At 40.2% G+C, this 26,810-nt stretch overlaps 1 protein-coding gene across 1 annotated transcript in view; it reads left to right on the forward strand.

Annotated features, from left to right (window-relative positions):
• lrp1bb (low density lipoprotein receptor-related protein 1Bb) overlaps positions 1 to 26,810 on the forward strand; it is a 297,754-nt gene that overhangs the window by 230,249 nt on the left and 40,695 nt on the right. The window contains exons 50-67 of the mRNA XM_080478884.1: positions 153 to 275; positions 3,812 to 3,931; positions 4,706 to 4,834; positions 5,337 to 5,459; positions 6,470 to 6,610; positions 6,866 to 7,053; positions 8,994 to 9,177; positions 9,291 to 9,376; positions 11,778 to 11,900; positions 14,502 to 14,683; positions 15,055 to 15,254; positions 17,606 to 17,794; positions 17,936 to 18,084; positions 18,346 to 18,439; positions 18,718 to 18,834; positions 19,568 to 19,687; positions 20,547 to 20,666; positions 26,173 to 26,289. Of these exons, the coding sequence (XP_080335010.1) occupies positions 153 to 275; positions 3,812 to 3,931; positions 4,706 to 4,834; positions 5,337 to 5,459; positions 6,470 to 6,610; positions 6,866 to 7,053; positions 8,994 to 9,177; positions 9,291 to 9,376; positions 11,778 to 11,900; positions 14,502 to 14,683; positions 15,055 to 15,254; positions 17,606 to 17,794; positions 17,936 to 18,084; positions 18,346 to 18,439; positions 18,718 to 18,834; positions 19,568 to 19,687; positions 20,547 to 20,666; positions 26,173 to 26,289 (2,505 nt within the window). The remainder of the gene's footprint in view (positions 1 to 152; positions 276 to 3,811; positions 3,932 to 4,705; positions 4,835 to 5,336; positions 5,460 to 6,469; positions 6,611 to 6,865; positions 7,054 to 8,993; positions 9,178 to 9,290; positions 9,377 to 11,777; positions 11,901 to 14,501; positions 14,684 to 15,054; positions 15,255 to 17,605; positions 17,795 to 17,935; positions 18,085 to 18,345; positions 18,440 to 18,717; positions 18,835 to 19,567; positions 19,688 to 20,546; positions 20,667 to 26,172; positions 26,290 to 26,810) is intronic.

The raw sequence follows: 26,810 nt of genomic DNA on the forward strand, positions 1-26,810 counted from the left end.
CAGCTTCAATTAGAGAGGATTTAAGGCTGATCTCATTTTCAGAAGTGATTATAACAGTGCAGTTCGAGATTCACAGAGAGCTTAGGAAAAGATAATGACCTCAATCATTGCTAAGGCCCAGAGGACTGACTCGGTTGTGTTGTTTGTCCCAGTTTCCCATGGGCAGAAGTGCGAGGAGGGCCACTTTGCTTGTCCGAGCGGGAACTGCATCTCCAGTGTGTGGCTGTGCGATGGCCAGAAAGACTGCGAGGATGGAGCAGATGAGTTCCAGTGTGGTAAGCCAACAAATCTTACCTCTCCTGGAAGCGCTTCGGCACAGCAAGCAGAAATAATCCTTTGTTTTCTAAACGGGAGGAAATAGATGAGGTGTTTTGTTGCTGTACACAGCATTGTCAGCCGTTGGAAGGATATTTATTTTCCATTAACAAGAAGCTATTTGTCGTAATGTTTTTGTCATTTAAATAGATCCGGCTGTGCAAGAAATATTACGTATAATATATAAGGAGGAGGCGGGAAAGACAAGAGATGATTGTTCATCGTGCCATGAGGCTATTTCTTCTCACTTTGTTTTGCTTCCCCTTATTGTGTGTTTGAGATTTCTCAAGTGGGTGCTGTTGCTTGTTTGAAAGTCTAATTCCAACTCTGAATTCACAGCAAGGCAGCTAAGGACACACACTCCCTCCCCCCCCCCCCCCCCCCCCCCTTCTCTCTTTGAATCATAATAAACATGCACTGCCAGTTTCACAATTCATTAATGAACCATCGGAAGCAGTTACGCTGAAGGTGAAAATGTGGCTTCATTGGAAAGCGACGACATATGAAAGGATTACACTCTGCAACGCATTTTCTTTTCACCCCTCATCAGAGGCCGCAAGTGCATTTGGATTTTGATGCATGTTAACGTATGCAGCCTACTATAACAAAGTTGAGCTCTCCAATTATGCAGGAGGATCATAATTAAGTCATGGTGTGGATTATTGTAATTTGCTTTCAAAACCAACAGCTTCGCACGTGTTATTGTTGGCTTGAAAGAAAAGTGGGCTGGCTGCTTTAATGCGGCCGGTCAGAGTTGCTGTTATGTTCCATCATCATCACACTCATAAAGGGACCACGTGTATATAGTGTACAAACTCAAGGGGCCTGTACTTTACCTGTCACTTATTATATTGTGTACAATCCTCCAGACTGACTGTTGGGACCTGCCGGGCTGACAGGTGTCATGAATAGTTTATGCAATTGTTTGATTGACCAAAGGAGTATTTTCCTACTGCCGCTGTGGTAAAAGGAAGCATGAAATTCCGACATCAAACACACTTCATCAGCACGCACACACACACACACACACACACACACACACACACACACACACACACACACACACACACACACACACACACACACACACACACACACACACACACACACACACTTCTTCATTCCCTTCTTTTTTTTTCCCCCACAAGCCAGAAACATTGAGTTTGGACTTTGGTTGAAAACATTTGATTGTATTCAAATAAAATGTGGTTCCAGCTTTTCCAATCGACTGAGGGACAGTTTCAATGATTATAACAATCTTCTAGATTTCATCTCATCAAGGCACCCAAATGGCAAATTATTGTTTATTTCACACACACACACACATACACACACACACACACACACACACACACACACACACACACACACACATACAGGAATATATATCTTTTATTCTGGGTACTTCAAATCAGTCTTCATTTCCGTTTTAATTCAGGAGGTGTAGTCAGATCCGGCTACATTGTCTTTGGAATGAACGAAAAATCGCCATTCAATTTGTAAACAAGGGAAGGTGACCAGGAATTAACACACTAGATGACCAACAAGATTACTGAGAATATGATTTATAATGATGTGGGTGGTTTACCTGCTAAACCAGCACTGGTCACCATAGGAAGTCATGGTGTTTTGTTTGTTTTTTTTGTTGTTTTTTTTTTACAGCAGGAAACATTCAAATTAGCTTCTATAGCAACTTGCATTAGGCAGATCTGTTGTGTCCTTGGAACATCCGTCTCTCATACATTGTGTTCAGTGCTTTTTACCGAATGTAAGCAGGTTAACATGCAAAACAATGCCATACTTTACAAGCACTGTATAGTTTAACATTGTCATTGAAGGCTCTAAGTGCTAATGTGTCTAAACGTCAGTGTGGATGCTAGACCTATGTGTCATTCATTTTCTCTTTCTTCTTGCTAACCTAAAGCATTTTAGACGACAAACATTATATCCAGAACATGCACACAGTACCTCTGCTGATGAGAGAATTCTTCCTGCATACTTAACTAGCTCCTTTGTTCACACTCATTTTTCTCATTTTCAAACAATGGAAAGCAGCCTAGTTTTTTATATTTAATGTCATTCCAGTTATCAGAGTTATTCTGTAAATTGCCCTTGACTGTTGTTTGAGAGATGCATTCTAGACAAACACATTCCCATTCCGTTATCTAGAAAAGTCAGTCCGGCCTGTTTGAAATGATAACATCCCGTGCTTCAAATGTGTGTAAATCAGTACTGATATGAATTATGCCATAAGTCTTTAAGAAGTTCTGAATAGCATTTCCGGGACAAATAGACAATATTCCCTTTCCTCTGAGTTAATTATCATATAAAAAGCCCCAGCCACAGATAATCTGACTGCAAAGGAACTGTGGTTTGAGGGAAATGTCATTACATTTCAGAAATTTTGAATTCCACATCTGATTAGACAGAATAGTCATTTGTCACTTCACAATGCATAAGGCGCTTTTGCTGCTGTGTGAAACACTATTGAAACTGAGACATGAAAGACTTCCTTTGATACATTTGACGTGCTGCAGACCTGCATTTTTGTTATACACTTGAAGGAGCCGTTCATATTTGAAGTGCAAATTTGGTATCACGAACAGAAAGTGTAGATAATCACGGTTTCCAGATTTAGCCATTTAATGTTTATCTCACCGGTATCTTACATCACAGTATCAGTACACATAAAGCCACTGATGTACAAAGTCTGTCAGGAAGGAAGGCAGCACAGTGCAAGAAAGCCCAGCACACACACGCACACACACACACACACTCCTCGCCGGATCCATAATTCCCGGTACTGTGGTCTGACCTGGAGCCACACATCCTCTTTCTTTTCTCTGCATCTTATCAAAGCTCTGGCAGACTTTGCCCGGGATGACATCTGAGTAAATGAGACCACAGAGCAGCTCCCCAGGGACAGTGGGTGGCTGAGTGACACAAATTCAACACCGCTCTTGAATACATCCACACTAGCTTTTACACGATAATCAGCAGCCTGCTCTCACATTTAACACCCAGCTGTTTTTTGTTATCCTGAAAACCCAAGTTTCTTTTGAGAAAATGAATTCTAATCACTCTTTAGCTGATTTAATAATAACATTAAAGCCAAGTGTTTTTTTGGTTGTTTTTTTTGGTTTCGTTTTTGGAAAATATTGTTATGGTATAACAATGTGCATTCTCCTGCACAGTAGCTGGGAACATTCATCACTTACATTCCTTGTGGTAGCAAAGGAAAGAAAGTGCTATTTAGACAGCTTTCTGTGAAAGCAACACTCATGCATGCCACTAAGCAGAAAATCTAGGAAGAAAAACAACCAAGCCAAGGGGCAAATGAGAGCCAGCCCACTTGTTGTGTTTTGATTAAAAGTGCCCTGCCCCTTCTACACGGTAAGGCACTCTAGGTTTCTTTTTTTTTTTGTTTGTTTGTTTGTTTCTTCCTCACTTTGTTTGATTTATAGCACCGAAATGCTTCTTCCACTGCCCTCTGCAGATTCGTCATGCCTGTGGAACCAGTTCGCCTGCTCCAAGAACAAGTGCATTGCCAAACAGTGGCTGTGCGACGGGGAGAACGACTGCGAGGACGGCCTGGACGAGAGTGTGCAGATCTGCGGTTAGTGTCACAAAAACATCTAAGTGACAAGTTCTGCGCGTTCTTCTTGTAAATCTGGAAATGAATAGTCATGTATGAAACGATCATTAATGAGGCAACAAAAGAGCGCTCATGTATGCACTGACGCAAATAGATTTTTCATTGCTTAGGCCTCTGAGGCTATTTCAATTGGCAATCTATAATAAAACAGAATGAATTCACCTATAATAAAAGCACAGGATTTGCTGTGAACACTGGTTGTTTAATGTGGTTGTAATGGAGTGTCAAGGAATTATTATTAAAATGCTCCAAAGTTTTCTCAGGTGCAATTATTGTCAGAGGCGAAATATGCTTATTAGCGCTCCACCCCTGATTGAACTGCTGTATTTACTTCATTGTTCAGTGTAGCCTATTTTTTCTTCTGGTCTGTTTTGCCTCTAAGGGCAGTCTTAAAAGATAAAAGCAAGCCTTGCTGATATACAGAATGCAGGTAAATAATTGTTATTCACAATAGCACCACCATTATTTGTTATTTCAACAAAAAAAAAGAAACAAAAACAGTAACAAAGGAAACAGTTGTTTGTTTGAGGTTGTGAAAAGGTGTTAGCGCACAGCCTGACCGTAACCCTCATTACCTGCTATAGTGAGATGCATAAGGACCAAATAGTTTTTGCTCATAGTAATGGCTGGGATGTGATAACACTCTAAAGAAAACATCTGCTTCACATCTGTTGTATGATCAGTCATATTCTCTGGCTGGTGAAAAGCGACCATGCATTTCTGTTTTGCTCTCAGGCTTGGTGACTTGTGCTCCTGGCCTGTTCAGCTGCCCTGGGTCGTATGCCTGTGTTCCCAAACGCTGGCTCTGTGATGGTGAAAGGGATTGTCCTGATGGGAGTGATGAACTTTCAGCCGCTGGCTGTGGTAAAACGCATTTAATTCTAAGCATTGAATAGCTTATTGCATTTATCTGTTGTTGATATAACTTGATAGGACTTGAACACATTTTATATCTAACAGTAACAGGTCTTTAAAAAATACAAAGATTAAAAGGATGCTGGGGGGAAAAAAAACAAAAACCTGAAATCCCATGAAGTCCATCTCACACTTTGAAATCCACGACTTTATATCCTTGCCATCATAATAGCCATAAAATACACCCCTGTAAATCTCTATGCAAAGTTTATTTCTAGCAACAGAATAGAAAGAAGTGCCGGATAATTGCAGCCTTCTCTTAACTGCTGTAATTTGGATTGGTTCTGCTTTGATTCAAGTATACTTTGGAATCAAAATCAATTAGAAAACACTGAGATGAGTGGATTAGCATAAGGCTTAATGCAGCATTGTAGACATACTGCGCGCCATGTTGTGAAAAGAATGTTTATTCATTGATTAGCACTTGAACCCTCTTGTTTTCATGCATCAGCACCCAACAACACGTGTGATGACAACTCGTTTCGCTGCCACAACAAAGCCTGCATCCCCCAGAGGTTCGTCTGTGACCACGATAACGACTGTGGAGATGGATCAGATGAGTCAGTGGAATGTGGCAAGTACATTTCTTTTCTTTCTTTCTTTCTTTCTTTCTTGGACTCAAAATGCAAGGTCATGTTGAAAACTGCAGTTGGCAAAGATGAACATAGTTTGCAACTCTAGACAGATTTCCAGTTTGAGAGACATTTAAAAGCTTCAGGGCACATCGGAAATTTTGGTGAAAAAAATAAAATCAAGTCTGATGAATAAATAATGAATATTGGTGCCAGATTGGCATAAAGAGAGTTTCTAATACAAACAACCATCTCTTGGTTGCATTGAGTGTAACCCAGAAAAGTAGAAAATAGATGAATAAATGAAAAAAGGGCCGAGCTTTATTGATGAAAAATGTCAGAGAGGAATGGTGAATCTAGGAATGGCAGGAAAACAAGTCAAAATAAAAACTTGTTTGAGCTGAGATATACGGAAGACCTTCCCTGAATCCAGAAGCTGATCTGCTTCAGCAGGAGATGTTCTAATAAGCTGACGTGAATTGTTTCAACAATGACGGAATATTTGGAATACTGTCAATCGGGAGTTAAAATAGTGAGAGCTGAACTTCAGCAAGAATTCTGTCAGTCAAAATGAGAGGCAACAAAATACACTAGATCAACATTTAATGATGAGTCTCAATTTCCGTTGTAACATTTGATTTGTAGGGTCAGAATTCAGTGTAAACAACCCTGAAAGCATTGAGCCATTATACATACAGTATATAATTCACTTTTTCAGGGAGCTTTTCTTCAGATAGTATGACTATCTGCTTACCATAAACTTTTTGTAATTTTACTTGAAGCATTGTTCAACATAGCTGAGAACTTTAATACCTCAATACTACTTCAGCTGTCAATCAACAGTCATTCTTTAAGCACAGCTTCATGGTCATGAAAATCTAGCCTGTGCAGCCTTGTTTTTCCCACATTATGGCTTCCACATTCTACAGAAGTTACACTCTAATCTAAAGCAACGTCACCCACCAAGCCCAGCTATAACCTGATGAGAGTGTCGGTCTCCCTCGTATTTCAGTCTATCGTTCCTGTGGATCAGAGGAGTTTCGCTGTGGGGACGGACGCTGTCTTCTCAGCTCTCAGTGGGAGTGTGACGGCTACGCGGACTGTCCCGATCACTCTGACGAACTGCCTCTGAACCTAAAGTGTCTGGCTGCAGGTAAGACTGTTGTTTGGCTCCCAGCTGGAATCCTTTCATCAGATCTGCCACCCATGGCACCACTCGTCCAAGAAACTGTTGGCGACATCTGCCAGGAAATAAAAAAAAAAATTTAAAAGTCCCATAACCAGGAGAGACTTTCTTGAACAGGAACTGATCGGTCAGAATCCATCGTCAGGTCATAAACTTTCTGAGTCCAAGTCAAAGGAATCACGGCACACTCTTCCAGTAACAGTCGTGCTCTGCTGTTTTCAGGAAGCTTGTGCAATGGCTCATTCTTCATGTGCTCCAATGGACGCTGCATTTCGGAGGGGAGTCTCTGTGATGGAAGGGATGATTGCGGAGACCAGTCAGATGAGAGGAATTGCAATGTGAACGAATGCTTGAACCGGCGAATCAGTGGGTGCACACAGGACTGCCAGGATCTTCCTGTAGGCTACAAGGTACGTGACCAGTACGCTCAAAAGTGTAAAACCTCTCTGAATATTTTGCTGCTTGGATTGGAGTAACCCTTACTGACACAGTCAATCATGGCAATGCTGTATGTTTTTATAACACCAATATTGAGACATGTGATTGGATAGCTTTTAGACAAGGGATTTAATAGTGAGCACACTCCTTACAAAATATGTAATAAGCATGAAGTTACATAACAAAGTGTATGAGATATTACTGTTGTTTCAACTTACCTTTTTTGTTGCTGCCTTGCTTCTAAGGACCTCTGGTTCCCTCCCACGAGAGAGGGCAGTGACAACTTCCTACACTAAAAAGAAATATGCAAAGCTGCTTCTTTAGAAAACTTCTGTAGACTCTGTAGACTCTTCATTTGATTCCTAATATCTCATAGATCCTGCCCTGGGATAGCCAAAGGGCAGGATAAGGCCATCGTGCTGTGTAATGGTCAGGTCTGCTCAACTGCCCCACAGCAAGAAGAACCCAGTTCGATTTCAGATTTGTCTTTCCCGGCATTTTATCATAATGTGCCAGGTTAATAGCTGCCTAAAACCCTCCATAAGTGTTAATATGTGTATGTGAGATCATCTGTCCCTCAGTCAGCCCTGTGATCAACTGGCTCACGGAGAGATTTAGCCTCCTTCTTCTCATCCTTTCATCAAGTCTAGCTAAAGGTGAAAGCAAGCTTCAGTGTATGTGCAGATAAAAAGGTCGAAATTGGAGTAATATGTGGAATGGCTCGTAAGCTAGACATGCAGTTTGGTGCAAATTCAAATAGCTCCAACAGTCAGAGTTCATTTCTCAAGATAAGTCACAGCTTTGAGGTGTCCTATTTCAGACAGTATGACTCACATTATAATTTCCATGCATCAAGTTGCAGTGGGAGACTTTAATTTAAATACCTTGCTGACCTACAGTTCTAAGGAGAGGCATCATTTCCACCTCAGTAGCAGGTAAAATGTTGGGCTTATAGTCTTAATAGTGCGAACATGAATGATTAATGACAGTAATGAATCAGGTCTACCTTTGCGCATCATTAAACAGAAAAAAGGTGGGTGGGAGCATATATGTATATATTTATACCTGGAGTCTCACTTTTTGAGCAACCTTGAAAGCTCTGAGGTGAGTTTGATGATATTCCAGCTCCCACATGGAGTCGTGTGATTGTACGGTACCTTGAGATGATGGCATGTGATGTTATGGATGAATTCAGGTCAAGGCCACCGCTGTCGTACTGTTTCAGTGGCCATCCCTGTTGTAAGAATGTGTTAGTTTTATGCCTTCATCCCGGGATTTTCCTCTACCACTCATTCGAAAGATGTTGTTTACCCCATCAAAAAAAAAAAAGAAAAGTGGCTGAAAGCACAGAAAAATCACTCTTCCTTGTCATGGCAGGGCCAGAGCTGGACAGAGAGCACATCAATGCAGACCCTTAGCTCATCTATTTGTGGCCTGAACAGGAAGATCAGCAGAAAGGCCCTCAAGGTTATAACTTTGGATAAGAAAGGGATTTGCAGTGGGTCCACAGCAGCTGATACAAGCACTTTGAGTTATTTTGGGGGGGCCCTGGCCACTGAAGTGGGATTTTTTATATTTTTTTTGAGCCAAGGAAACTGTGCGTTTGTATCATGAATTTGGTGTCATCATATATGTCCGATGCTTAGTTGTGGGGCATTTTCAATGCTGACCTGCTTTACCTTGAGGAAGAAAGTACATAAGCTTCAGATATATCTTGTGCTTTTCCAGATTGATCTAGAATTGCTGTTAAAGCACAGTTTTCTTGAATGCGTTACTGTTTTAAGATACTATTCAAGTATAACATTTGCTATGCTGAGGAGAGTCAAAGCTTAGAAATATCAGTTTTTCCTTTTTTTTTTTTTCATTCATCTCGCCTAACTTTTTTTTTTCTTTTTTTTCTATTTATGATCAGTGCAAATGCTGGCCTGGTTTCCATCTGAAGGATGATGGGAAGACTTGTGTGGACATTGATGAATGCTCCACTACGCTTCCTTGTAGCCAGCGGTGCATCAACACATATGGCTCATTTAAGTGCCTGTGTGTGGATGGTTATGAACCTTTGGACCGCAGCCCGAACACATGCAAGGCCGTATCAGGTCAGCCCGACTTTCGATGATTTTTTTTTTTTTCTTTTTTTCAAAATGTTGTAACATGTTGAATTTCAGCACATAATGGTAACTGCCCTAATGTCCCATGTCCCTCATTTCAGCTGAAGAGCCCATTCTCATTATGGCAGACCACCATGAGATCCGCAAATTGAGTGTGGATGGCTCAAATTACACCATCTTGAAACAGGTTAGTCATACCTGCATTATGCTCTGTACCTGCTGTGATGTATTCCTGGAACACTGGATACGTGGTCATCATTAATAGATTGATATGCAACTCGTGAGCCGGAAGTAATAAGCAGCCAGATTAGTAATAACCAGGTAAAGGAAGTTAATTTGGGGGGACAAAATGAAGAAAACTCTATAATGGTAAATTTTATTTATTTACATAGCGACTCATCCACTTTAGCGGTCTCACTATTCTTACATGATCAGTCTCATTGAACAATTCACATGCACAATCTTCACAGACTGACACCCTATTGAAGCAATAAGCCTGCACACCATGAAGAGTACGTTAGAGTTGCTACAATGTCCGACCCAAAGACAATTTCACAGCAAGGGTGAGGGATCAACCCACCAACATCCAGAATGGAAGATGAAACAGTCGTGGCATCACATTGAACGCACTGCTTTGCCCTGCAGAAATGCTCGAACTATGATAACTTGGAGGTTCTATGGTTGAAGTTACCTTGTGACTGTAAAACACATTCACCTGGTCATCTATTAAATCTGCACAGCTACACTTTATATAATGTTGTTTTTGTTGTTGTTGTTGTTTAACCTAATTTCAAGACTTCCAGCAGTTTGTACAGGGTTAAATGCGCTCCAAAGCCTCAATTACTTTACTTATTTTAATGGCATATTTTCAGTTTCATGTTCAAATTAACCATTTTCTCTCCATCAGGATCTGTCAGTCCCACAATACGGGCAAACTGGCAATCCTGATTGGCTACAAGGGGAAAGCATTGAGGACCCTTTGGAAAAGCTATTTCAATCACTTGTAGGCACCATCGCTGCTGCTCCAGGCAATACCTGAGTCTGACTGTTGATTATCAGAAATGGTTGCCTGTGATTTATTTTAAATCACCTCACGGGTATCCTACAGTCTCTCTCTCTACGGTTTTATTAACCTCTTGACTCGTCGTACGCAATCATCTGCATCAGAGTGCTCATCAACAGCAACTCATGTTAATCATGACGTGTTAACAGCGGCTGACCTCATATTACTTTGCTTCAACATTTCATATCCTGCCCAGGTCATACTGTGATATTATGCAAATTCTAAATGAAACAGTCACTCTCTGTATATATTGCTTTTGCAAATTTGTTCTCCCGCCACAAACGCGGGTAACTCTTCTCTGCACATAATGTCCAAACAGATTTTGGTCTCTGTTTAATTAGAGCTAAAATAATAGGCTGCGGCTTTTAGGCAAGCACCCTCACCTGCTGTGGCCTTTTTTTTTCCTTAAAATTTCAAATAGGTTTGGTTGGTTGGGTTGTGGGTAGCAATCTCACCTCACAGCAAATAAACTCTTTCAATCTCAAACAAGCATATTTCTGTGAGGGCTTTGCATGTCCTCCATGTGCTCAGTAATGTGGCGTCCTCCCACAAAATAGACATGCATGTTATGAACAACCAGTGTTCAGATGGCTATGGCTTTGATAAAGCAGGTATAGAAGATGGAAGGATGCAGATTACATTATAGCTCCTAAAACAAAAACAGAATCATGGTTACATGTGTTCATGCATTTTTTTTAAATTTTCCATCCAGAATGATCCGATGCTTACCTTCTACAACCTTGCCACAGAATATTTTTCAAGCTTCTGAGTCTTTGCTTTTTCTTAGCTTCTGGTGTCTCTAGGGAAGCCTGAATAGAAAACACAGTCATGGTCTAGAAGCCCTGATAAAAGGGCCACGCAGGTTCCATCTCCACAGCTGATGTTTGGAGTGGAGGAAGGTTCCCTCAGGACCTTTTGCCGCCTGTCTTTGAGGCTGTTGATGATCTGATGAAGACGTCTCATTTGGCCTGTCAGATTATCTGACATCTTTTCTCGGCACGCTCCGTGTGAGGCTGCGGGGTGGGGGCATTCGTTTGGCAAGGCGCTCCGTCTGACAGACAGCGGGGTCCTGTGAGCATGACAGAGACAGGAAGTACCTCACTCTGCTGTTTTGATTGGACTTGCAATTCACTCTGTGTTGCTGGAACCTATTGGGGAAACCACCCAAAATCAATACTGCCTCTGCAGTATAGATCACATCACACAAGGAAAAGGTGGACGTGGAGTTACTAATGTTTAGATACATCGCCACTTAATAAAGGTCTTCAGTAACCCAGTGGTTAGATTGTCATTCATGAAAAAAAAAAAAACTTTCCTTTGTGGAAAAAATACATTGATAGATTAAGAAGCAATTTGTTTTGGATACCCACATATTAACTTAGCTTAAGGTATAAAAGTGTGTGGAGTTTATTAACATTTATTTTAGCTGGTAACACTTACAAAGCTTTGTGTCTTACACGTGACTTGATTTGTTTCATTTTTCTTTCAATACAAATTACTTGCGCTCTATCTCTGTAATCCTTAGGGTCTCTACAACATCATCCACTTAGACTTCGACTACAAGAAGGAATTCATCTATTGGGTTGACTCTACCAGGCCAAGTGGTCGCAAGATCAACCGAATGCGACTCAACGGCAGTGACCTCAAGGTATCACTTTAACTGTACTTGTGCGCCATATTGTCGCTCGTTCCTTTGTACCCATACAATCTTGTTCACGTTTCCCCCCTCATGCTTGTTTAATCTACTTTCATTGCTATGCCCATATGTGTTTATTTAAACTATGAAATTGCAATTAAAAAACAACTTTGTCTTCTTTGAGGAGAAATCCTTGGACAGCTTAAGACTTCATGATGATGTGGTGGTTAATTATTGCTGCTCAACAAATGATTGTTGGGTTTAATCCTTTTATACAGTCGGTGACCTGTTTGCTTAGCAGAAGTGAAAATGGGAATACCCCTAATGCTTTCCAAATGAATGTTATGGGCCAGGTGATACAGGGGTGCTCCCTGGTGTAATCGTCGAGGTTTTTCAGGGTTACGGGCTCCGAGCCCCAACACCGGAGGCTCTGGGACATCAGCAGAAAGAACACCTACTGCGCCTCATCTCATTCACATTAGTGCGTGGAGCATTAGGCTTATTCAGCTCAATTACTTCCTCAGTCTCTGCTTGAGCCGCTGCCACAGCTTAACAAGAGGACAAACTGTCAGAGACACAGATCCAGGAGCCACTTGCCTCAGGTTAATTAAAGGAGTCACTGATATCTGAAACTGGTGGTGGAGGATTGCCAAATGGGGGAAAGAAGACTGGGGTTTTTGTGTTTCTTACTCACTGAGGTTATTTGACTTTACAGACAAAGTTAATTAATTTTCATTGATTTTATAATGATGATTAATTTGAGCTAATTGGTCCTTTTATTTTTTTTAATGTGTCTTTTCATAAAACAAAGTGTGTGTCACACTGCATGCCGTGAATTGTGCAGGGATCTTTCTGTTTACCCACCCTGAGGCTTAACCAATCAGACCTTCAGACAAGACAATTGTGGGTCACACATCTAATCCCAGCCATGTTCACGGTTCTCTCTTGGTTGGGTCCTACAAACAGGAATAGCAAATTTCAGCCTGTTTCTGGGTGTGTGTGAATGTTCAAAGCGAAAGTAGTCAGGGATGTGTGCTTGGAACCAGCTTGTCAGTCTTTTCTTTGCCCTTTATTTTCTTAATCAGCGGCATCATCGACCAGTCAATCACTCTTATAATATTGTATTTAGAAAAAAAAACATAATGCACATTTAAGGGTGGGACATACACCCATGTGGTCTGCATATCCCACCTTCTGCTCAAATGTTTGTTCTAAATGGTCAATGCTACTTCAGAAGCAATGTGGGCTAAGCACATTAATTAGGTATTGAAAGTAAATGCTGAAATCACAGGAAATAATATGTGTTACCAGGGACTGAAAGCCTAAATCTGGCTGTGATGGAAAGGTGCTGAAAACATTGGTGTCCCAAGACACCATACTTCTAACATATTGCCCTGTCCAAATAAAAAAAGTATAAATAAATCCAGACAAGACATGCCTTTGGTTGCTGTGCGAGAGTAAAACCTGCCAGATTTAAGAGAGGGAAAATGAATGGTCAATAAAAACCCAATGAAAACCTTCAAAGTGATACAAGTGACAATCCATGATCAAGGTAGAACAATGGAGCCCATCAATCCTTTTTTAGGAACAGTGGGCTTCATGCAAGAATACCCCTAAGGACTCTAGTGTGAGATAAAAATAAAAAAGATAAAACATATAAATAAAGAAAGCTTGACTGGAATTTGATTGAAATCGCTAGTGATAACCTACTATGAAGTTGTTTTCAGAAGAATGTTTACTGGATAGACAAAATTGAGCAAGTCATATCAGCTCTGTATGTTGTCAGGAAGACCACCATATGTACTGTGAAACCCGGAGGAGGCTCAGTTCAGGGTTAGCAGTAAGTCCCTCGAATCAGAGTGGTGCACACTGAACACTAAAAACACTATTAAGACTGCTGGGAGTGAAAACATACTGTGAAAAGTGGCAGATCGTGAGTCAGCCAACATGAAGAAGATAGACATCTATAACTGAGAATATATCTCCGGATTATTTTTAGGACACCTTCTTAAAGCCTTGATCTGAATCCTTCCACACAAAACTGTTTGAAGCATGCAAAATAGGAGGGGATACCTTCAAACAGCTGCAGAAGTTTATTTTCCAATGAGTGGACCAGTCTAATTGTTGACAAGCACAGACGTCTCATTACAGAAATCCTTCAGATGCAGTAATTGCTTCTAAAGGTCATGAAGCGGTCTTTTTTTTTTTTTTCTTTGTCCGTGCCAGATTAAATTGTGCTCATTTCGTCTGAGCTCAAAATCCAAGAAAACGTACGATTCCCTTGAAATCGGTAATTGACAAAAATGTCGAGCTATTTCTGAGAAAATGGTGGGCTCATCTTTTTTGTGTTTGTCTGTTGTCATCACCATGGCAACCCACGAAGACCAGATTTCTTTCTGGCACTCATCACAAAGATGTTCAACTTCACTGCAGATGTTAAGAGCACTTTTGTATAGAGGGTCTAAAAGGGGGAATTCTTCTTTTGTACATTATCGTGATGTGTGTCCTTGACACTGTCCTATATGTCTTCGCTTCAGAAAAGTGTCCATATTTTCAACACGTGCAGTATATAAGCCTGTCCCCTCACTTCAACACTTTTTTCTGCATTACCAGATAGTTCACAGAACAGCAGTGCCCAGCGCCTTGGCAGTGGATTGGATTGGGAAAAACCTGTACTGGTGTGATGTCGAGAGAAAAACACTGGAAGTCTCTAAAGCTAATGGTCTTTACCCAACTATTCTGATCAGCTCCAACCTCAGAAACCCCACAGATCTGGCCCTGGACCCCCAGTCAGGGTGAGCAAAATATGAAGTGTGAATAAAATGTAATACACGTCAGTGTGTTCTTAATCAATATTGATTTTAACACTTTGTAGATCTGAAATAAACTGGCTTCCATCCTATTCTTATCAATTATGTTTTGATTCAACTAATTAATTCTGGTCTTGCACAACATTGTAGTGGTTGCTTTTATGTGTTATCTTGTTTTTATCTAACCTTTAGATTAACCTTTGCTCTAAATCCAGTTCCTCTGTGTTATCATGCATTAGCTGTTTTCCTTTAAACACCGTTTTAATGGCATTTATGTCTAACGATGAATTTGTCATCCTTTGCCTCGCCTGTTGTGTTTTGTAGCTTTTCTAACTGTATTGTACTCCTGCCTATAGGTACGCGTTCTGGGTGGACTGCTGCGAACCCCCTCACATTGGACGTATTGGTATGGACGGCCACGGGCAAACGGTTATCATTGACACAGAGATCTATAGCCCCACTGCTCTCACTATTGATTACACCAACAAGAAGCTCTACTGGGCAGACGACAACCACATTCTGTTTGCCAACATGGATGGCACCCAAAGACGCAAAGGTGAGACTGAGGAGTCGTCTCTGTCAAAGACGCAGTTTGACATTCAGGGAAGCACATTCACTCATTTTCTTGCTGAACTTTGAAACGATTGGTGTCCAGAAAACAGCGTCCAGCAGTTTTTGGGCTTAGATCAGGGGTGTCAAACATGCGGCGAACCCTGAGCCCATCCGACCCAGTCCAAAGAGCCATACTGTGAGGATGAAATTAGAATATTTAAAAAAAAAAAAATGTAACAATACCGCTAAGAGGAGAACACAGACAAGATTTCAGGTCTTACAGTAGATCTGCCAAACAAAAAAACCCAAAGTTGGATTGCTGATGTTTTTAAATGCACAGGGAGGAGAAAGGCTTTTTTGGACATCTCAGTGATTTTTGCACCACGTGACAAATAATATTAAACATACTGATGTTAGTGCTGTCAGTTGATTAAAAATAAATAAATAATAAGAATTAATTGCACAATTTTCATTAATAATCGTGATAACTCGTATTTTTTCTTATTAAGACTGAAGCTTGTAATGGATATTTGTTTATGGAAAATCATGGAATTAATATAGACTCAACACAGAAAGTTTATTTAAATTCAAAGACTATTTTAATTACTTTATTTCAGCTTTGAGTGAACACGGATCCTCTTCGAGTTATCAAAAAGGAAAAAAATAAATATCTTTCTTCTATCCATGAACAGAGCTAATTTAACAAAAACACAGACTTATATGTGAAAGTGCAGGTCCACCACTTTGACAATTTAAATATCTCTAGAAACGAAGTTGTAAACTTATTACAGGGGACAGAGACTTAGAACACACACAAAGCACATGTGGACACACATGCACACACACAAGAAAGAGCGAGAGAAATGACACACACAGATACACAGGAGACAGCGAGACAAAATGAGAGGGAGGAGGAAAATAATTTACCTGCGAGTTTCAAGTATGTATTTCCTCCAGGTTTTAAAGTTTGGTTACTTGTCAGCCAACATGGCAACCTGCTGTTTTGCTGTGCACTGTTACTTCTGTGGTTATTAAATTTGGCTTCACACAGTGTGCATATGACTTTATCTTTCTCCAACGAGCCATTAGGCAACTTTTTAAAGTGAAACGTTCCGCCTAATTCTTCCTCCCTCTTCATGGTATTCTGCTGCTCTGCAGCCGGAGGGGCACAGGCTGCACACCTCACCAAAGGTTAGGGAGTAAAAAAAAACCTTTAAAAAAAGAAGTAAACACAACTGCATTAATTGCGTAAATTTTTTTCAATGAGTTACATGTTTTAAATTAATCACTACAATTAACGCGTTTATTTTGACAGCACTAATGGATGGCGTTCCCCTTGAAGTAAAGCAAGCTATATGGCCTTAAAAGTATTTTAGGTATGGTCCACAAATAAGCAATAACAAACAATTTTGAAATATATGTATTCAAGAACAAAAATATGGATTTTTTTTTTTTTTAAAGCTATTCAAAACAGGAACTCAGTAGCTTGTAGATCTACAATTGGCTGCAATTACAGGTTAGCGTTGTCTTGGGGAAAACTCCACAAGCCTGGGCCACCTGGATTTGGCCCGTGTATTTCAATCATCCTTTCAGATCCTCTCAGGCTCTGTGTCTGGATGTGAAGCATTTGTGAGCTGCCATCTTCAGATTTCCCCACAGATGTTCTATGGGCACTGAGAAGCAGTTTTTCTTCAAGGAGCTCTCTGTTTTTTGGCTGCATTCGACCTCCCTGCGACTCCGACCAGCCTGTCTGTCCCCTGAAGCTTCCCCAAAGCATCATACTGTCCCACCATCGCCGTCTGTCTGCCAGGCAGAGTTCTTGAACCGCTGCCCAAATAGTTCACTATTTTCTTGACTCATCAGACTGGAGTATTTCACTGTCTGTTTGCCCTCAGTCTTTCAGATGCAGTTTAGCTCCAAGCAAACTGTTTCACCCCTTATTGTCCAGAGCGGTTTCTTTCCATCACAAAGGTTTGTGCAGTTGGACATCCCTCTGAGAGGTTCAACCAGTGCAAAGCTCTATCAGAGTGACTATACCTTTCCTCAACATGTTTCCTCACAAAAAAAAATACTTCCACGGGCACTCGTTTCAGCCAGATGGCAAATTATAGGAAAAGTACAGAGATTTCTAGCTTCCGGTTATTGAAGCCATTGGGGATCACTCAGAATGTTCACTGTGGGTTTATGGCCTTCAATAACATCAATAATAAATCTAAAAGTTTGCTAAAATGTCAATTAATCACTGCTGAATCAACTGTAAGTGCCTCTGTTGGACAGATAATGGTACCTTGGTTGCTCATTTTGAATAAGATACGATTCAATTGGTGCTTTCCATGGCTACTTTTCCCATTCCAGTGTCCTATGATCACATCCAAGGAGTAATGGCACTGACTTTGTTTGAGGACTTTGTGTACTGGACGGACGGGAAGTCCAAATCATTACGACGTGCCCACAAGACAACTGGCGCACAAGGGATAGAGCTTCTCAACTCCTGGCAAGCCATCAAATCCATCAAGGTCTACCATTCCCTGCGCCAGCCCGAAGGTAGGACGTCCATCTGGCGTTCATGCTCATTCTACTGTCCCATGCCGAGCCCAGGTTATGGGCCTCCTTTATAGTTTTAAGAAGGAAATGGTTTGTGTAATCAGTTTGAACTCACTCATGCACTTCTGTCCTTCTGTCCAGTGCCCAAGCACCAGTGTCAGGTTGCAAATGGAGGATGCAGTCACCTGTGTCTTCTATCCCCGGGTGGAGAACACAAATGTGCTTGTCCCACTAATTTTTACTTGGCAGCTGATAATAAAACCTGCCTGTCCAATTGCACCTCAAGCCAGGTCAGTTACATTTTTTTTTCTTCCTTCTGTCTCTCAGTTTAGCCTGATCATGCTGTTCGCTGGTCTGTGCAGATCTCTAAACTCCCCCTAAAGGCAAATCACGTCACTCTCTGAAGCTTTTTTCCTTTTCTGACATGCTATGTAGGTCCTGGGAAACAGTTGTGTATTGATTTTGACTTTGACTTTGAAAAATGTTGAAGCTACAGCAAAGGCTCGAGCATTCATGTTGACTTCAAAATGTGTATTTTTGTTGTTAAACAGTTCCGCTGTGGGACAGATGAGTGTATCCCTTTCTGGTGGAAATGTGACACAGTGGATGACTGTGGGGACGGATCGGACGAGCCCGCCGACTGCCGTGAGTGGCATGTTTGAGTCATTGTCCTGTTCTGGTGAAAATCAATGAATAACACTTTTAAACTATTGTTACTTGTTTTTGCTTGGTTATTCAAAAATACTGTTTTTACGTAGTCTTATATATACTGTATGTATATATATATATATATATATATATATATATATATATATATATATATATATATATATATATATATATATATATATATATATATATATAGCCTAATTGCACTCTTGTAGTCCATGCACTGCATCATCTCTGGTTATATTATCACACAGCCGAATTCAAATGTCAGCCTGGGCGTTTCCAGTGTGGTACTGGACTTTGTGCTCTCCCACCCTTCATCTGTGATGGAGAAAATGACTGTGGCGACAATACTGATGAAGCCAACTGTGGTAAGTGTGGAAATAGTTGTTTTTTGTTCCAGCATTTTACAGTAGTTTTGAATGCGTTGGAAGGCTACTGGTAAGTGCTAAAATAATTAGTTGGGAGACTTGTCGGTCACCAGAAAAAATTATTGAAAACTATTGTGTTAAGTCATAAATTAGAGCAGGTGATACCCCCCTTATAAATGTGTGCATGTCATTGTTATACTTGTATAGTGTAGCAAATTGAGTATTTTTCAGTTGCAGACTGATGGTTTTGGAATAATGTAATTAACAGTAGGAAGCCTGTGCATGTCTGTAATACCTTTACAGTTCATAGCCTAAATCACACGTGTCGAACTCCAGGCCTCGAGGGCCGCAGCCCTGCACGTTTTGCATGTCTCCCAGCTTCAACACAGCTGATTGCAATGAGCAGCTCGTTATCTGGCTTTGTGCTGAATGTGATGATGAACCATCAGGACATTCAGGGGAGGGAGACATTGAAAACGTGCAGGGCTGCGGCCCACGAGGATCTGAGTTTGACACCCCTGGCCTAAATGATTATCCAACCAATTAATTCAAATTAGCACGTGTCTAGTTATGGTTTACACATTTGTCTTCATGTGTATTTTCTAACGAAAATAGTTATGTCTTGAGATATGACATAACTATTGTTAACAAAGTTGATGCTATGTTTTGCTTGTCCTAATCGCATTTCCTATTACCTCAGTCTCCCTCTGCTTCTGCCCGTTTCCTCCTTCAGAGACGTACATCTGTCTGTCAGGTCAGTTCAAGTGCAACCGAAAGCAGAAGTGCATCCCTCTTAACCTGCGCTGCAATGGTCAGGACGACTGTGGAGATGGAGAGGATGAGACAGACTGCCGTAAGGCTCTGTTTTATTACTTCTAGTCTCTTTGTCTTGAGTGGCTTTACTGAGCTTTTTGACTTGGAAGCGTATTAACATACCCCCCCTCCACCACCCGTCCCCCTGTTTGATCCGCCCGTCCTGAATTTGCAGGAAAAACCTCGAAAAAACAAAGGAACAAACATCACTTGAAGGGTCGTGATATGTGTGTTTGAAATATATAATCAGATGGATGAAGATGCATAACCTCCATTCGGCTGTTTTGACGTGGTTAATTCTTTTCTGTGCTTGGAGAGAATATAGACAGAGCCATTAACATTACATAGTCTTCATTAAGTATTCCAAAAGCAGCTCTTGTTATGGCCCGTTCTTGTGAAAAGGGATTAGATGTTGAATCACACAGAGGATAAGAACAGATCTCCATTGCAATGATGTAAGTCATCAGAATATCACAACCCATTCAAGTCTTTCAAACTGCTGCCTTTGTCTTGCATATGATTGCAGGAGGGATGAGAGCAGGGGGACAAGACTGTAGGAAAAAAAATATGGAGAAGACTTTTTAAAAGCTTTAATTAAAGTGAAGCCAATTACTTCAGCTCTTTTAGATTTCCAGCGTGATTGGATGTAGCTTTTTACTGCAGTTTCATAATGAACACTGCATTCACTAAAAATTAAAAAACTATTTAAAACAACCTGCGGTTTTATAGCAAGAAAGAGCTGCTATCTTACACCTCCATTAGCTCTTACTGGGCAGTATTTTTTAATCATCACCCTCACTTTTTTTTTTTTTTTTCTTCTTCTTCAAATAAAGCTGTCTGGCAGATTTATTGCTTACATGTTACCCCGTCTGTTCTCTACACACTTCCATCCTCTGTAGCTGAAAGCACCTGCTCCTCAGACCAGTTCCAGTGTCAGGCGACCATGCACTGCATCTCCAAGCTCTGGGTTTGTGACGAGGACCCTGATTGTGCAGATGGATCAGATGAGGCCAATTGTGGTGAGTCACAGAAAGCCACTTAATCAGAAAGCCCTCCAATTATTTTGTGTCAAAGGGAGAAATTATTCAGAATATTTAAATCTGCTCTCACTCAATCCTATTTTTTTTTCTTGTAACCTCTGTTGTCATGAGTCAAGGCAGAGTGAGATAACTATGTGGGCAGCTGTCAGTTCAACCTTTTACTTATAAATATATATATACAGTATATATTTATATAATCGACATCGGGCAAAGTTAGAAGAAGGTTAAGGCAGGAAACAGCACTTCTAAACGGGGTACTTTTGCTTGGGCATGTCTTTATGAATAAAACTGAAATATACTCTAGGAAAACAATATTGCCTCTGAAATGATCAGTGATTAAATATTTACTCAGTCATAAAAGATGATGCAAGCTGTCAGCTGCTCTTTTGGCCCATATTTTGCTTGTCCTGTAATGTGTCACTCCTATTTATCTTGTCCCTTTTGTCTCGGCATATTTCTCTCAACTGAAATGTGTTGCCAGGCCAGGACTAATCTCCCTTTTTGACATCATAATCACTTTTTTTTCCTTTTTTTTTGTCAAGCTTTTAACTTGATTTTCAGGCCGGAAAGTACAAATTTGTGATTGGTTTTATAAACGTTGAGTGAGTAACGGACAGTGATGAAAACAGACAATAAATCTGTCAGCAAGCTGCTGTCAATCAAAGCGTACGCTGTTGGAAAATGTCCCTTTATGAAGTGTGATGAGCTTACAAAGTGCGCGGCTAACATGAGGTTCATTGTTTCCTACTATCTGGAGAGTCATAATCAGACCCCTCCCCTCACACACACACACACACACAAACACACACACCTTTGGCCTCATAGCAAGCGTAAACAGCGCTTTGACAGTTTGATCACTTCTTCCCCTTCAAATTTGTTTTGTGCATCTGTGTGGTATTTCTGTGCCAAGTGCACCGTGCACAGGTGGGAGGGGCGGCGGGAACAGGTGTCGGGTTCATCCAGACAAGACAGCACAAACCACATTGTTTATATTCTCATATAAATGTGTCTTTAGACTGATCTGTTTGTGATGCACTAAAATACAGAGGACCACCGATGTGCGTGAAAACAAAATAATAGCCGGTAAAATATAAAATGGCAATAAAAGGATTGGACAGCACGTTGAAACAGGAAGTGACCCAAATGAGCTATAAATTAGTCGATCTTCTGTTTACAGCCGCTTCATACCGTGTGAAAAGCATTTCATTCACTTCAACAGCATCGGGCCAGCCATCTGAAATCCGCAGGACATATGCTGACAAATCGGCACCATGTCATTTGAGAAATACCACACCGGAGCACGCTGCCTTTATGCACAATCGTATGTTTACTTTTATTAAATCATCCGCAAATAACCAGTTTGCTACAAGTAATCCACTTTGAAAATCCAATCATTGGATCACATGGATCTTGTGATTTCTCATGAACCATTATCATGGATTAACTACATTTTCTTTTTTTTAAAGGGTAAATATCAATTTCTTTCAGATATCACAGTTCACTTACAGCGGTAGAAATGATCTTCTTTCAGCCTCCAACAGTTTCTGTAGACATAAGAAGTTGCATGAAGAGGCTTTGTGTGCCAAAGGAAGCAGAGCCAGGAGTGCAGCTATATCCAAGAATCTGTATCCAAATAGTTATGTTTGGTTAAACTAGCATGAACCTATAAGGAGAATTACATCAGCTGGAGTCAGACATGGTACCACAGATGGTACCATACATGGTACCACACATGGTACCACATTTTCTGCAGCTGATTTCTGTTTGTGTCGACAGTTTTCTAATAGATACATTTACACATGTATTTGAACCAGCATCCCCTAGGGCTTTTCTTCATCTTTTCATCACTTTGTATTTTTTTTCCCCTCCAGTGACTGGCTTATTCTAATAAGGCGTTTTTCTCACAATATTCTGTATTTCATTGTCATACATTTTTGACTGTGCAATCACTGTTAAACTGTGCTGGATACTACTACAAATGAAATCACTTTATAATACCCTGACCAACAACGCTTCCATTCAGGCAACAACTTTTTGTGTTTACTTTGAGTCAGGTTCAAAAACATTGAAAATGATTGATTCAAAAGCAGCAGCTCTTTTGGACAGATGGAGTGATCTTGTGCCCACTAAACGCCATTTGCAGTTTTGTGTGATACTTAATTTCCCTTGAATCTCCACTGAGATTCAAGTTATCTTGACATTTAGAGCGAGAATAGCCACATTAATCGAGAATATGGCCTGGAATAAACCTGAATTGTACCAGTCATTAATATTGACCAACTACAATCTGATCATTTTTTACTGTTCTGGCACAGCATAGTTAATCTACATTTAATCGTCTATTTCACCCCTAAAAACCATATATCTCACCTTCAGACTCCATCAGTGTATGTAAACATAGCAGAAAGAATTAAATATCGGTAAAAGAGGCCTGGAGGTTCAATAGTATTTGGCAGAACCAGGTATACGGTCAACTCCCTCGATGCAATACAATTTCTAACTGATGTTTTTGTTTGAACTAGCTACTCAGTTTAACCAAAGAAACTCAGACTTCTCTTTTCTAACAGTGACTGAATGTCACATTTGACCACATAATGGACCCATTAGAGCCACATTACATTTGTAATGAATCTCAGATTGCTTTGATTGGTATGTTAGTTTTGGATGTATAATCCCCCGTTCAGAAAACTACTTTCTGTGTTTACTTGCCATCAAGCTCAAAAATAAATGACAGAAATGATGAGCAGCAGCAGCAGAGCAGCAGAGCAGCAGCTCTTTTGGACGGATGTAGGGATCTCCTGCCTGTGGCCACCATAAACACCATTTACATTTTTGTGTGACACTTCATTTCCGTGAATCTCCACAACGGAGGTGAAGGTCTTAAAGTTACTTTGACATTTGGAGCCACAATAGCTGCATTAATGGGAAATATGGCCTGGAATAAACCGGAATTGCCTTTTGAGAAAGTTTTTGCTTGTTAGCTTGTTAATGAGCTCTGACTTAACAGGAAAATATTGCTTTTTACTTGTGTCACATCTTTTTAAATGCTGTAAGTGACTGAGCTGCTTCCTAATGAATTGCTGCCTTGTGTCCTCTGCTGCTGCTCTCCTCTTTCCCTCCTGATTCTCTCCTCCTGCTGTCACGTTGGAAAGAGATCCAGGCAGAATCTGCCACCCTCATCTTCTGACACATCTCTTCCCTAACTGATAGCAGCGTTACCTTGGCCATTATCCCTGGTGATGTCTGCACGGAAACGACTTTTTTTAAAAGGAAGCTCTCAGTTTGACTTTGAAACCCCAATCTGAGGAAGTGTAACGGGACTAAATGTCAAAGCATCTGTTCTTTTTGAAACAAATGCAGATATTTTGAATAATTATAAGCTTTTTTGGTGATGTTTAACTGTGGGATGCCTGATTGTATTCTTCAACAGAGCTTGATTGGCTTTTAAAACAACTGCATGCCAAATACTCACTGACAGTGAGACAGAAAAATAACAGACTGGGAATAAACAGAGAACGGATAGTTTCACCATTAAAATTTACATGTTGAATTGTGTGACACTTCTCAGCACATAACCTTAGTTTAGAACCAACACTTACTTTTTTATGCGTGTTTTTTTTTACTTTAAACCTTTCAGTTTGATTCAGTGAAAGGTCAATTACTTTTTTTGACCTTCTCTTTTATGTTTTCTTTTCTTTGTTGCACTAAACTAACAATAATCAATTGCAAGGAAATACTAGAATTTATTAAATAATAGCTAATTGGTAGAGAAAGAAACTTTCTTATGTTAGTGCTGCTGATTAATGGAGTCATCTTAAACATATGAAGAAATATTGCTATTCACATACTTATGTTGTGCACTGGAAACAGAAAACCACAGCAAATGATAGTATGTCTTTGTAAACATTTATTAAGTCATGTTTAGTACATTGTAAATCACACATTTAATGTTAGGGTAGTAGTACAGACAATTTTTTACATTTGGCACATTATTTCTCTATCTTTCTGTGTAGTTTAACATCTTAAAGTATAGAAATATCTATGTATACCGTGAAGTTATAATTATCTTGTTTAAACATTTTAGCGTGCACCCTATGTATGTATGTATGTATGTATGTATGTATGTATGTATGTATGTATGTATGTATGTATGTATGTATGTATGTATGTATGTATGTATGTATGTATGTATGTATGTATGTATGTATGTATGTATGTATGTATAAGCTGCAGTAATTTGTAAAAGTTAGACACACTCAAAATAACACATGGAAAGCATTTAAACATAAAATACTTTATTTAAAGTAATAAAAAGAAATTAACACTAAAAGATTAAACTTATAGAGTTTGTCCATTGAAAGACATCCCAACATGTTATATCTTACTTTTAGAACGTATTGAATGCACTGAACACTTCTGGAAAATGTATAATTTCTTTCTTATCAGTTCACAGCTTTTACCTAATATCTGAGCTATTTTTCAACAAAGCAGGATCGTTTAAAAAAGACTAAATAAAGATGCAGGCGTCCTCCGGGCCATACGAACAGACTGAGATGAAAAAAACAAACAGACCTTAAATTGTCTTCCAAGACTGTGAGGAGAGAAAAAAAAAAAGATTCCTCATTGACTATCACATAATAAACATTCACTAGGAGACTCAGAAACTGAGATAAACATAAAATCGGGAGCCACTTTGTGAAAACGTGGCTGGAGAAGTACCAGCGAGTCCTCTGGTTCCTCCCACAGTCCATGTGAGGGAAACTGATGAGTCCAAACTGCCTGTCGATGTGAATATGTTTGGTTGTCTGTCTCTCGGTGTTTGTCATGTGACGAACTGGTAACATGTCTGTTAATAGGAAATGGCATGGACGATGATAATACAGTTCAACAACAATACAACTTCATTACGATACAATAAAAACTCCTGTGTACATTAACTTAGATGAAACAGACAGATTAATCAAATATTTAAGAGGTTTTTCAGTCAATCATGTTTTTCAACTTTTCCAACACAAATCAAATTGACAACACGATCAGTAAGTAGCAACGTGTGGACGATAGGCATTGACTTTTCTCCCAATCTGAGAAATCTCAGTCAAACCTTCCTCTTGCACTTGTTACTACCTCCTTGACAGGAACAGCGGCGCAGTTAGGATGTGGTATATAATAAAGCCCAGACTGTAGTTTTCAGCGCTTGTTGTGTACTGAAATGATCTTGGATGTTTTCTGAGAGAATGTTCAATTTTGCCTGCTCCCTGTCACAAATTCTGTTGTGGAAGATTGGTAGCATAGTCAGGTATTTCATCTTATGGTGTGTTTGCCTCCCGAGTGCGCGCTGTGTTTTGAACTCAGTGTCAGACCTGCTCAGGGAAACCCTGAGGAAACGATGATTACACGTTGAAAATATGATAGCTAGCACCCTATTAATATTCATGCTCTTTGAAGCCATTTTCATCTTTGTGTTTGTTTGCTCCTGATGAAAAAGATGAAAAGACCTGCGGACCTCATGAATTCCGCTGCAAGAATAACAACTGCATCCCAGACCACTGGAGGTGTGACAGCCAGAACGACTGCGGAGACAACTCAGACGAGGAGAGCTGCAGTGAGTACCCGGATCCTTCCCTTCCTCGGAGCTCACTTTGACCCATTCTGCACGCTTTTGACGTTTTACACCCGCTGTGAAGAATTGGACTTCTCCAAAGGCCACTGGCTTCCATTCCCACAATCACAACCAACCCCTAATGCCACCGTCTCCCTCTGTCACACACTTTAGTAGACTATCAAGTCATCCAGGCTCAATACTCCTATTATCTGTGATTTCTCTCAGAAAATTTCTCTTCTGTTTGGATATTCCTCATCACTTTTGTAGACACAAATTTTGTATTTACTTGTGAGGTGACTCTAGTCTGGACCTTGTTAAATCTGACATCCTGCTGTGTGAACAGGTTCTTATATGTGTGGGAGTAGATTTGAGTGCCTTTACATTATCTGAGCGTGTGTACGCCAACCGCCTGCTTTTGCTGAGCGTGCATACTTTGGGTGATTTATTAGATGCTTATTCGCCATGCCTATTAATGTCACTTAAAATGCAAATAAAAGGCAGTCAAGTGTTGGGTGGTGAAG

The sequence above is a fragment of the Lipophrys pholis genome (genome assembly GCF_963383615.2).
Source record: "Lipophrys pholis genome assembly, chromosome: 13".
NCBI lineage: Eukaryota > Metazoa > Chordata > Actinopteri > Blenniiformes > Blenniidae > Lipophrys > Lipophrys pholis.